We start from the raw sequence: 12,879 nt of genomic DNA on the forward strand, positions 1-12,879 counted from the left end.
CTGCCTCGGTCCTACAGCCTGACACTCGCTACTGCTCTGCTACGAGCGAGAGGGTTGGAGGTGGTGCTGGAGGTGGGGTTGGGGTGTCCTTCAAACTAAAAACAGGAGCCTTCAACCTGAGGAAGGCCTACTTTGGATTGGGACAAGAACCATTCAGCCGGAAGCTATTGGAGGGACAGAGGATTGAGTAAGAGGCTCCAAGAAGGATGGTTCTACTCTGAGGGCCACTGGTCTCCTGAGGCTGGGCCCAGAGGGGTGACGTGGAGCCATAACTGAAAGAGCCATGTGTTATGGGTTCAATTGTGTCCCTACCCCTCAGTACCTCAGACGAGAAGTCCTCTCCCCTCAGTACCTCAGAATGTGACCTTATTTGGAAATATAGTCTTCACAGAGGTAATCAAGTTAAAACGAGGTCACAATGGCGGGCCCTAATCCAGTATCACTGGTGTCCTTGTAAAAATGAGAAATGTGGACCCTGAGGCAGACACACAGAGGGACACAGGAAGCACATGGCCACCTACAAGCTGAGGAATGTTTGAGGCTATCAGAAGCTAGAAGAGAGACCTGAAACAGATCCTCTCACAGCACTGGGAAGGACCCAACTCTGCCCATCTTTGATTTTGTACTCCCAGCCTCCAGAACTGGGACAGAATGAATTTCTGTTTAAGCCAGCCAGTCACTGGCACTTTGTTATGACAGCCCCAGGAAACAAATACACCGTGACTCATGGAAGGAGCTGAACCATCTTAGCAACTGGAAGGAGGCATTTGCTGTAGGCCAGGGTCACTGCTGAGGGCCGGGGCGATGGACCGCTTTGGGAGGTGAGGAAGGTGATATCAAGATGGGGCAGTGTGGCCTGAAGCCTAAAGCTCAGCAGCTGACGCTCAGGGGCCAGCAGAAACCCTGCTTTCTTCAGGAATGCTGTCTCCAAAGGACGCATCTGCTGTGGGAGAGGCAGAAGGAGCCTTCTCTCTGGAGGTGACTGTGAGGTCACAGTGCCCCACTCGCCACCCTGGGCCTCACAAAGAAAGTGGGCTACAAGAACTCCAAGTTCAGCGGAACCAGGCAGGCAGCTCCACTGAGCACCAAATGACTGCAAAAGCCCTTTTCTTAATCAATTGTATTTTATTGTCAGTTATAAATATTTTCCATTTGTCCCCTATTTACAGTTGCAAAATAGTTTATGATATTATACCATCACCCACCATTCGGCACCTTTCTATAAACTCCATGAAAATTGAATAGGAAATAAAAAGCTCTTTTGGGGGGGTCCCGCTAACCTGGTTCCCCCAGACTCAAACAACCCCCCAGACAGCAGGCAGCATTGCAGCAGGTGCTACACAGTAGCAAAGGGACGGGCGGGGGCGGCTCCCTGCAGGGTCAGGACGCCAGGCTCCTCAGGACATTGGTGATGCTCCAGTGCTGGCCTGAGCACCTCTGCAGCACCAGCTGGAAGCCAAACTCCGAGTCGCTGTTCTCCTGCAGCTCCAGACAGCGCTTGGACTTGCGGTTCTGGATGGGGCCTCCCTGGGAGCCGGGGCAGAGAGTGGAGTCAGAGGCTATAGACGAAACAGGGGAATCTGGGGGGGGGACCTCAGGCCTAGAGTTATCGGTGGGTCCAGATGCCTGGGGTCCAGAGAGGCTATGGGAGGTGTGGGGCCAGCATTCCCATGCAGCCTCAGGCTGCCCTTCTCTGATGTGTTGGTCTCCTCCCTGAGACCGAACATGTGCCTTGGTTTTCTTCACAGGGCCCTAGTTCTTCATTAGGATGGAGACACCCTGCCCCAACTTCCATCCACTTGCTGGGGTATGGCATGCTGGTGTGCTCCCATAGCTCCCACCCTGGGGGCCAGGCCCTGGTCCCCATAGGCATGGGCTGGGGTCCTGCTCTGAAAAGTCTAGTTCCTTGGGACTCCCCTCCCCATGACTGGCCTGAATTTGACCACCACCAGAGGCCCAGGACTTCCTGCTTTTAGGGTCCATGTACCCAAGTGGACCTCTAGAGTCATCAGTGTTGGTCTCCACCAAACTCAGGCTCCTGGATATGTCTCCTAGGCCACTGGGCTCCCTCAGCCCTGGGCATGCATGGTTTTCCCCCATGCTACTGATGTTCTAGAATGTTCTGTAGTCATGCACACTCAGTTTATGCCCAAAGCTCTTGAAGGAAGAGAGGTGCTGCTCCCCAGAGCAGCCCCATGGCAGCAAAGAGGAGCCCAGTAAGTTTTTATTTTAGTGAGGCCCTTGCAGAGCTCAGACACTCTGAGGCTGCTGGCTGTAAGTCTGAGCATCAGCCCGGACTATTTGAGTATCTTGGAGTTATACCAATTCTGCAGGCGGAATTGCTTGGGGTAGGTGGTGGTCCTTATAAGTGCACTCTTTGTAGCTTAATGGCACTTGAGTAGGTGTTCAAACTCACCTTCTCCCCAGAATCTACTCCTCTTGTGTTTACCACCTCAGTTATAAATATTTTCCATAAATAATTTCCCCCAAAAGCAATAGCCAGGCATTCGTGTGGGAGACCTGGGCATTCTCACTGACATCTCTGCCTTCTCCCCAGCATCTGATTAGGCACTAAGTCCTGCCAATTCCACATCCCTCTTGCCTGGTGACTGTCCCCTTATTGCTATCACATCACAACCCTGCCTGTGTCCAGGCCACCATCTTCTGTCCCCTGGACAACTGCATCAGCCTCCTAGCTGACGCCTCTCTGACCTCCAGAGGCAGGGAACAGTGATGTCTCTGAAATGTACGTTTGGCCTAGAGGACAGAGCCCAAGTTCCTTAGCACAGGCCTTCATGGCCTCATCTCCTCCCTCAGCCCCCACACCTTTTGTGCAGCCACACCAAACTTCCTGCAGTTGTGTAAAGATTTCTGTATTATCAGGGTTCCTAGACATCAAGCAAGCCGTGTCCTGTGCTGGGGGTCCTTCTCCATGCTTCCGTAGCAGGCCAAGGCACAGTCATGTTTCAAGGCTAAGCTCCTGCTCCATTTCTTCCAGAAGCCTCCTTATCTCTCACCTCAGCCCCTCCCACCTCTTCTCCTCCAGGCCACCCAGCTAGCGAGGTGCTATTCACCCGTGTTTCCACCGTGTTTTCTCTATTCGCCCAGCATGATTGAACGGTAGCGGTATTACTAGTTTACTTTTCTCCCCCCCACCCCCCATACTGACAGCTCTATGTCTTATCAATTTCTGTGCCCTCAGCATCCAGCCAAAAGCCTGGTACATAACAGATGATCAGTAAATGTTGGCGGTCATGACCTGCATAGGTGAGGAGGGATGGGTCTCCAGACAGGGCTGCTGTGTTTCACAGGTGTTTCACTCTGGAGTGGCCCTGAGCAGGCCTGGCAGCAGGGGGAGGGAGGCCCCTGCCTCTTATGACTGCAGCCCACCCCCAGCTACATCCCATGCCCATTCCAGTGAACAGCATGCTGGGAGAGGAGACCTCGAACTTCTTCTGAAAGGGGTCATCCCCAGTCGGCTACCACTATCCCCATGGTGATGACTGACATCTCAGAGAACATGAAGACTCAGTTCTCACGGCGACCTAGGAAACTGGCAGTATTTACCGCGGTTGGACACACGCATCTCCGAGACCCAACACTCCCACACTAGGTCTGTACCTAGCACAAACGCGTGCACCAGAGACAAGCACCTGAGTGCTTTCTTCAACATGATTTGTAAAAGCTCCAATCTGGAAACAACCCAAGTGCCCATCGATAGTAGAATGGATAAATAACTTGTGGTTAGTCACATAACGGAATATTGTACAGCATCACAAATATACAAACTAGAGCTCCACTCAATATGAATAAACCTAACAAATATCATGTTAGCAGAAGAAGCCAGATAAAGAACACATATATAATTCCACTTATATACACCCCCCAAACAGGCAAAATAGGACCATGGTGTTAGAGCCAGGATGGGGGTTATCTTTAAGGAGGGGGAAGAGGAAAAATGATTGACAGGAGGCAAGAGAGGGGCTCCTGGGATGCTGATGGTATGCTATTTCCTGACCTGGCTGGTGGCAATACAGGTGTTTGCTTTGCTTTAAACCACTGAGTTGAACATTTACATTTTGTGCATGTTTCTGTATGTATGTGTGCTATTCTTCAATTAAACAATTAAGACAAAAAAAATGCAGCTCCCTCAGAAGCGACTTTGAACAGTGGGTGAAGGAGGCAGGTAGTGAGAGACTGGATGGCAAAGGGGATCGGGGGTCTGTCTGTGCGTGTGTTGGGGAGGAGGAAGAGAATTCCCAATTTCCAGTGGGTGGAAGATGGCCCAGCAAATTTCTTCTGGAATATTCAAGGGAAGAAAGCAGGTCTCTCCTGCTGTGCGCCTGAGGAGAGCCGTGACTCATTGCACCCAAGAGCAGAGAGACACCAGTGCAAAGAGGAAACCCAAACAGCAAGCTCATCACTCACCCAGAGAGACACTGGCTGACTCAGGCCCTGAGGGGGCAGAGGAACAAGTGGCAGTGAGACAAGGGCTGAGAAAGGAACCTGCAGTCCGCATGTGGAGTTCACTCTGAAGGCCAACCCTCTTGCTCTAATCAGCAACCTGGGTGACCTCTACTTCGGCCTGGGGCCTCCAGCTTTGCTGGGCCTCCTCCAGGGGTGACTCACGTAGCCTCCTGAACCAGCACTTTCTTTCCCATGCTGCTCTGCCCAGGAGCATTCAACTCAAATCCTTGTCGTGGAGGCATTCAGCAACGGGCCCCAGACTGTCCCCCTGAGGCTCCCACATGTGGGTCTGCTCCTGCTTCTCCACCCTTTCCCTTCCAATAGGGGAAGGTAGGGCTCATGTCCCCCGAGTTCCATGCCTTTCTAGTTTAAACTTCCACAAGGAACTGAGCAACAATTTTGTATAATTTTTCCAACCCGCCTGCTCTCCTTTGGACAAACTCCAGTTATTCTGTGTCACTCAGAACTGACTGCCAAGCAGAGGGCCACCACCTCATTTCCACTGGACAACAGACTCCTTCAACACAGCCAATGAATCAGTGCTTTCGGTGGCCACGCCATGCTCCTGGGCTGACGACAGGTTGATAGCTTCAAGTAGTCCACTTGGAAGCTGTGGGACCCCATTCTGTCCCTCAAAAGCTGGACTTGCAGACCCAGAGACATCACTTGTGACACCTGCTCCAAGCAAGGCCAGACCATGGCTCTGCCAGGCACAGGTTTCTGCCATTTCTGTTGCCGTGGCCTGAGCACACCTGTCGCCCACATCCGGGTTGGGCTGTGTCACTGCTGCTTCTTTGGCAGATGTGTGGCCAGGCTCCCCTGACCCTCCAAAACTCCGTCAGCTGGCGGCGTGCCAGACCCATGTCGCTAGGAGTGGAGCTCAGGCAGGGTGCGAATGAGACCAGCCCCACTCACTAATTCATGAGCTCTGCCGGCCTTTCTGGCAGTGAGATGGGAAGGGGCGGTGCTGACCTACGATGCTTCCTTCCTGGTTGTTAGCTGGTGGCCCTGGGTGAGCTGCTCTCCACTCTGGTTCCATTGTGTCTAGGACCAGATGGTAATTTCTGTCCTGACTACTGGAGGATGAGAGAAGGAGGAACGGGAAACCCTTCCATCAGCTATAAAACAACCAACGAGTGTGTATCAGGATGAGGGCTCCGGAAAAATTGCACAACAGGCAGAAAAGGGACCAGAGCAAGTGCCCATTCACTCTGCTGAAGATGGGCTTCTCAGAATCTCCTCAGGGGCTGGCCCCGGGCCTGTGTGCCAGTGGCCGGGCTGCTTCCGTCAACCCTGGATCAATAAACTTGGGGAAACTTGTCCAAAACAGAGAAGGCGCAGTCTCTCCTTTCCTGCTACCACTCAGGCACATTCTAAGCCTTTCACAGGGGCGCCTTGCCAAGCCCAAGAGAGGGAGGAGTGTCTCTGAGAAGGAAAGCATTCCTTCAGAGACTCAAATGTGACATTTCCCAGACCCCATCCTGGCCCTCAGGACCCTGGAGACAGGAAGTGTCGTGACCCTGGGGCAGAAGCAGCCAGTGTGGCCTCTGGGAAGGATGTGGAAGAAACAGAGCGAGGCCAAGAGCAGTGCTGTGAAGGAGACACAACCTCAGTGAGAGCATCAGGGCCTGTCAGGGAGGGTGAAGCAGGCAGTCAAGGAGAGCTTCCTCCCTAGAGGCTCCAAGAGGAGAATCTTCTAGAGCAGAAGAGTAAGGCCCGTGTGGAGGCCTCGCTGAACAGCCCTGGTCAATGTCTTGGGAACATATCTGGGCTAGAGGAGGAGGAGGCAGGCCACTTTGGTGAGGGAGCTAGCACTGGCCACGGGTGCTGCCTCCCTCCTGTCCTCCTTCGCGGACCCCAGCCGCTCTCAGTGAATAATCTCTAGGCTCTCACCCTCTCTGGACAGATTCCATCCACCACAGTTGCAAAGGAGCCTTCCTTTCCTGCGGTCCATACTTCCCTGGTGAGCTCAGCACACCCTGGGGAGCAGTCTGGTGCTGTGACTCTCCGTACCCCTCCCTGCAGGCTCTGCACTGAGATGGAACTAACAGCGGTTGCCACTGATTTCCCAGGCTCCCAGCACTGTGTCAAATGCTCCACATGCCCAGTCGCACGTATTCCTCATGATAACCCTGAGGGGTGGAGATGGTAATTGTCCGCATTGTATAGAACTGGAGACTAGGGCTCAGAAAGGTTGGGACACGGGCCCAGGGTCACGTGGTCAGTAAACGGTAGAGACAGGCTGGGGGCCCCTGCCCCATTCACTGTTCCTCACTAGCATGTGTGACTAGGCCCACCATGTCATCTCTCCCACCCCATGCCTGTCTCGAGGCAGCGGACTAGACTGAGTTCTGCGGGTGCCTCGATGTCTGGGGCGGAGGAAGGTCACCTTCGTGGGCTTCAGGGGCTCTGCGGAGCCAGTTTGGGCTAGTTCTTTTGAGGGCTCGCTGCAGACTCATGATTCATCCATCTATTCATCCATCCATCAGATATTTAGTACCTACTGTGTGCCAGTTACTGTGTAACTCTAGGCCATGGAGATTCAGGAGTGACTAAACAGGAACAGATCTTTTTCTGTAGACAAAGACTGAGACTATATTCCAGGAGGGGGAGCAAACAGTCAGTTCTGTGGTGTGTTAGAGAGTGATCAGGCTGTGAACAAAAACGGACTGAATGCGAGCCCTTAAAATTCATACTGAAATCCTACTCCCCACTGTGATGATATTTGGAGGTGGGGCCTCTGGAAGGTAATTAGGTCATGAGGGTGGAGCCCTCATGAATTGGATTAGTGCCCTTTTAAGAAGAGATGCAAGAGAGATGCCCGTCTCCCTCTGCCATGTGAGGACGCAGTGAGAAAGGGAACACCTGCAACCCAGGAAGAGGGTTCTCAGCAGACACTATCTGCTGGCACCTTGATCTTGGACCTCCCAGGCTTCAGAACTGTGAGAAATAAATGTCTGTTGTGTAAGCCACTCAGTCGATGGTCTTTGTGTTCTAGCCTGAACGGCCTCAGACAAACCAGGTAAGAGAGTGGGGCCGGCAGGAGGCAGGCAGAAGAAAGAGGTGGCCAGGGTGATCGTCAACAAGAAGGGGAGAGTTGAGTGAAGACACAAAGGGGGAGAGAAGGTGGCCTAGGTGGGATCTGGGGGTAGTCCTATGCCCCAGAGCAAGGCTCTCGCACCAGCAGAGGCCTGGTGTGTTCAGAGAACAGCACAAAGACCAGCGTGGAGGCCGTTGGGCAGCGCGGGCGTGGGGTAGGAGTAGGAGTTAAGGCCCAAGAGGTGAGGTAGGGGCAGGTTCTGTGAGGACTCAGTGAGGACTCACAGCCACTGAATGGACTTTGGCTTTTAATCTGGTAACAGGGCCATTGCAGGGTCGGACTGACATGCTAACCGGGCCACTCTGGCTGCTGTGTGAGGCATGGAGTGTTGGAGGAAGGAAGGAAGCAAGGATGCCTGTTTGCAGTCTGTTGTCCTCACAGCCCAGGCCCATCCAGCAGCCCCTGGGCCGGGCCCTGGGCTCTGAAGGGCTGGGGCTTGATACAGATCCCCTGGCCAGCCCCGCCGTCTATGGAGAGCACAGTTCCTTGGTTTACCAGTCCAGTCATCGAAATTATTTGTGTAATACATACACCAACAGGATCTGGAAACACACAATACTTTTAATTAAAGAATTTAAATAAGGGCAATTAAACCTGGCAGGAGAGATGCCGCAGCACACAGAGAGCTTAATTGGAATGGAAACTGAAGTAAATATGGAAAGAGCATTACAAAAAATCGAAAGCTCAATGTATAGAATTAAGGAGGCTAATAATAATTCCTGGAGGTGCATTCCCAGCCCCCAGCCTAGCTCTGGCTCCTTCTGGGCCTCTCTGGAGTAGTCACTTGGAAGGGGAAGAGAGGCGGTGTGGGCGGAAGCAAAGGAAGAGGGGCTCTGCTCCTGGCCTTGCCTCTGGCTCTTCCCACCGGACCCTGGGTCAGCAGCTCAGCTGCCCTGGGCCTTAGGCTTCTCATTTGCAGAAGGCCCGGAGAGCTGTGGGGCACTCAGATTTGTGTCTTGCGATGGGGCACTGATGATGTGTAGAGTGGGGCTGGTGGAGCCGTGGTCCACTGTGTAGCTGACCCCAGATCACGCAGCATGCGCGTCCCCTCTGCTTCAGTTTCCCCAACTATGTGCCTGTGGCAGCTAGAGGTTTCCTAACTAGCCCAGTTCCTCCTGAGGGTGTAGGCTGGGTAAACAGATTAGGCAGAGTCCCCGGAGGGCTCGCTTATCACAGATCACTTCTGGGCCTGTGATGGGGCCCAGAAAATGCCTTGTTAGGTTCCCGGGGGGCTGCTGGCTACCACAAACAAGCTGTCACAGTCTCAAGGAAGGGCTGGGCCTAGCTTGTCGCTTGCACTTGTGACCTCTGGAGCCTCTGGGCTGAGCTCAGGCTGGTCTCATGTTTACCACCAAAGCGTTTAGAGGAGGTTGTGTGGAGTGACTCCTGTATTCCGAAGTCTTCTCTGCTTATTTCAAAGCTCTCGTTCCACTTTCCTTTCTAATTAATTTTCCACGGCCAAATGGCCCAGTGCGTCTTGGGCTTTAAGCACAGTGGGCTTGGGAGTTTCCAGGTTAAATAGTTAATGATTAGTAATCAAATACTTCAAAGCATGGGTGGGATGTTAGCACTAGTTAAAGAAACTCTGAGATTAAGTCTTTTCATAGAGGAAAGCGGTCTTTATGTATTATGAATATTCAACACTAGATTTATTCAAGAAGTACTCTGGCATTTATCTTTTTTAAAGGAGACTCACCAGTGCCTGAGTGAGAGTCTGCCTGGGATTTGCTCTGAAGGTCCACTGGACCAAAGATGGGGTAATGGCAATCTCAAGTGCGAAAAAAAAAAAAAAAAGGGTGAAAGTGGGTTGTGGAGATAGCAGGGTGGCTGGAAGGAGTTCGCTGAGGTGGCAGGAATCCAGCCAGTTCACACACGCCAGTGACTGGTTGGCAGGGAGACCCTAGCCCCAAACTCCCACTGCAGCCATTCACTGGTTTTCTAGAAGCAAGACAAAGAAAGGCGCCATGGTATGGTGGTTTAAAGCATAGATCCCAGAGGCAAAATTCCTAGATTTGTTCTTGGACAAATTAGTCTCTCTGTGCCTCAGTTTCCTCATCTGTAAAATGAGGATAATTAAAGTACCTACTAGCATTGTAGGGGGGAGTTAAGTAATATTTGTAAGGCAGTTACAATACTATCTGGCACATAGGAATCACCATGTAAATTCGGTAAATAATTTTTAAAATCTTCTTCGGTCTGAGTAGTGGGGGTCTGAGCCATCACACCTGCTCCTGGCTCCTGATCTCTGTGGGATGAGCAGGGGTGGGGCATGCTGACTGCCATAAACTAAACATCACAAACTTCCAGGGCCTACGCAAGGCTTTGTTAATCCATCAAAATTGGACAGTTCTACATCTGCCCCTTCATACGACACGGGAATGAAAAGGTGTTTTATTCCAGAGCCATAATGAAATACCAGATTATAGTCTTTTCAGTACAAAAGGTTCCTGAAGTCGGACTTCCTGACAGCGACTGGGAATCGGAATGGGAGAAAGTCAAGGACTCCTCCTCCTTGAGTGTGGGGAAATTCTTTGGCAGAATTAGCCGTGCTCCCTGGGAAATGTGCTCTGCAAATAGGTTCTTTTTTGAGTGGGTTACTCATCTTGCATCAAATTATCAAATTATACCCCACAAATCAGAGCCAATTATCCTGGACAGGCAGGCTTGGCTCTACACTCAGCTCTCTTCCGGGCAGTCTCCTCATACTCTCGAAAATTTCTTCTCTCCTGGCATTAACAGACATCTCTGTTGTTATCCGTGACGTCCCTCATGTGGAAAATGCATAAATGCTTTGCAGAGAACGAGGCAAGCATAGGGGCTCAGGTGTGGGGACAGCCTACCAGTGGGAATGCTGATCTATGTGTTCTTGGACCCCCAGATGGACCTTGCTAATGTTTCCATCAAAGGACTCAACAGCCAAGGGGAGTGACCCCCACAGTATGAGAGCAGCATGAGATATAGTCTGGATACCCTGACATTTCGTCAAAGCCTCCTGTTTTAAAAAATATTCATACAGGGGCTCCTGGGTGGCTCAGTCGGTTGGGCAACTGACTTCAGCTCAGGTCATGATCTCATGGTCTGTGGGTTCGAGCCCCGCGTAGGGCTCTGTGCTGACAGCTCAGAGCCTGGAGCCTGCTTCAGATTCTGTGTCTCCCTCTCTCTCTTCTCCTCCCACACTTGTGTTATATCAAAAATAAATACATACTAAAAATTTTTTAAAAATTCATACAAATTTGTGTTTACCCTGCTCTACCTAGTATGCATATTTGTTTTAGTATAAAGCATTTCCACCCCCTTCCTTCAAATCTGAAGTTATAGGAAGAGGTACATATTTACCGTATAATTTAGAGTATCCCACATAACACAGTTAGGAAGCACCACCACCTAAAAGTGTTATTTGTAGGAACTAGGGATTTCTCCAGCTAAGCAGGGTGCTTTGACTATTATGCTGAAATGTCCTTTTGCAGTGTGCACGCATGTGTGTAAGGGGAGTCATCAGTGGTAAACTTTTGTTCGTCTTACAGTCTCCCACAGACCTAGCTCAAGACCTGGCGCACAGGAGGCCTCTGGTTAGTTTTTGTGAATTTCTGAAAAAAAAAAAATAATAACTGCTTCATTTGATTAACAGCACGTTGGGTGGCTCCTCTGTCTCGTTTTCCATGAGGTGCTAGAGATGTTGGAAGTGTAAGATAGTCATGCCCTCCCGTGTATCGGTTGATGGATGAGAGGAGTGTGGAGTGACATAATGGAAAAACAGTTGCACACAGTGGGATGAAGATGGATGTTGTGCAAGGAGTTCGGCTCATTTTCAAACTTGTGGTGCTTTTTATTGAGGCAGGCCCAGGGAACCTTCCAGGTGGGGAAGCCCTCCTCAGGGCTTGCTGTCTAAATTTAGCTTAGAATTACAGAATTTCAGGTTTGGCAGGCCATCCAGTGCAAATCCACTGAGAGCTGCAGAGCCTTAGATGGCCTGCTGCATGGTCCCCGGAGCCCCTGGCTCTTCCCTGAACTGCCAACCTCATGTCTGGACAACTCGGACTAGGAGAAAGCTGCTCTATAAATCGTCCCGGACTCTCCAGTCTTCCCTCAGAGCCAATAGGACAAGACTGCTTTCTTGCGGGTAGGGCAGCCCTTCAGCTTTGAGAAGGCAGAGCTAAGGTGCTTCTGGTCTTTCTGGCCCAACAGCCTGCAATTCCTTCAACCATGCATTCAAATAGATAGGTAGAATTTAAGGAAGTTGGACCTTAGAAGACACACATCATGTGGCAAGAATCCCTGTAAGAATATCTTAAAGAGAGGGATGCAGCCTTTGTGTAACCATTCACAATAATGGTAATGGCGGAAGAGTGGCATCTCATTACCATGGAGAGGCAGTCTATCGTGTCACTTGGCAGGTCTGGCCACAAAGTTCTCTGTAGCAACTTGATATTTGTGTACTCCCTCTCCTTCTATTGGCATGAGGCTCATTGACTAAATGCCTCTTTCACTAACCTTTCATCACCAAATCCCAGAATCCCCCCAAATCTCAGTATGTAGGGTACTCTCAGAAGACTGAAAGTCCTATAATTTATAGGTAACACTTTAGGAGAGTCTTTAAACCAGGAGGAGTCACAAGCTAGAGAATCACAGAAGGCAATGACTACTATTTCCCGTGTTCACAAAATTTCTTCATGTGCTGATGTGGGAAATGCTGGCTGTCTAGAGACAGGTGCGTCACTTGAGAGGGACAACTCTGGCTGCCCTGTTCTTCAGACAGAAACCCAGAGCCTAGAGTGGTCCTGGGTTAATAATACTCCTTCACAATTCCCTCCTTTTCATCCATCACTACTTCCAACAGACTGATGCAGTGTCTCTCAAAATCCCCCCTCACCCCCCCCACCCCCCCCGCCCAGCTGCCTGGACCCACGCCCTCATGGCGATTGAGTCTACCCCATCTCTCATGGGAATGATGGAACAGCCCCCTAACTTGCTTCCATGTCTCTTTTTTTCTTTTTTAAATTTTTTTTTCAACGTTTTTTATTTTATTTTTGGGACAGAGAGAGACAGAGCATGAACGGGGGAGGGTCAGAGAGAGAGGGAGACACAGAATCGGAAACAGGCTCCAGGCTCTGAGCCGTCAGCACAGAGCCCGACGCGGGGCTCGAACTCACGGACCGTGAGATCGTGACCTGGCTGAAGTCGGACGCTTAGCCGACTGCGCCACCCAGGCGCCCCTGTCTCTTTTTTTCTAATCCACCCTGAACTCTGCTACCAGAGGGGTTCAGACCCCATCGTGGCAATCCACTGCTTAAAACTTCCTCTGGTTCCTCCCT

At 51.2% G+C, this 12,879-nt stretch overlaps 1 protein-coding gene across 2 annotated transcripts in view; it reads right to left on the reverse strand.

Annotated features, from left to right (window-relative positions):
* Positions 1 to 1,105: 1,105 nt before the first annotated feature.
* GALNT18 (polypeptide N-acetylgalactosaminyltransferase 18) overlaps positions 1,106 to 12,879 on the reverse strand; it is a 353,532-nt gene continuing 341,758 nt past the window's right edge. For both annotated transcript variants that reach the window (XM_030332733.1, XM_030332732.1), the window contains one exon: positions 1,106 to 1,527. In XM_030332733.1, coding sequence (XP_030188593.1) covers positions 1,381 to 1,527 — 147 coding nt within the window. In that variant the 3' untranslated portion in view covers positions 1,106 to 1,380. The remainder of the gene's footprint in view (positions 1,528 to 12,879) is intronic.

The sequence above is a fragment of the Lynx canadensis genome, chromosome D1 (genome assembly GCF_007474595.2).
Source record: "Lynx canadensis isolate LIC74 chromosome D1, mLynCan4.pri.v2, whole genome shotgun sequence".
Lineage (NCBI taxonomy): Eukaryota > Metazoa > Chordata > Mammalia > Carnivora > Felidae > Lynx > Lynx canadensis.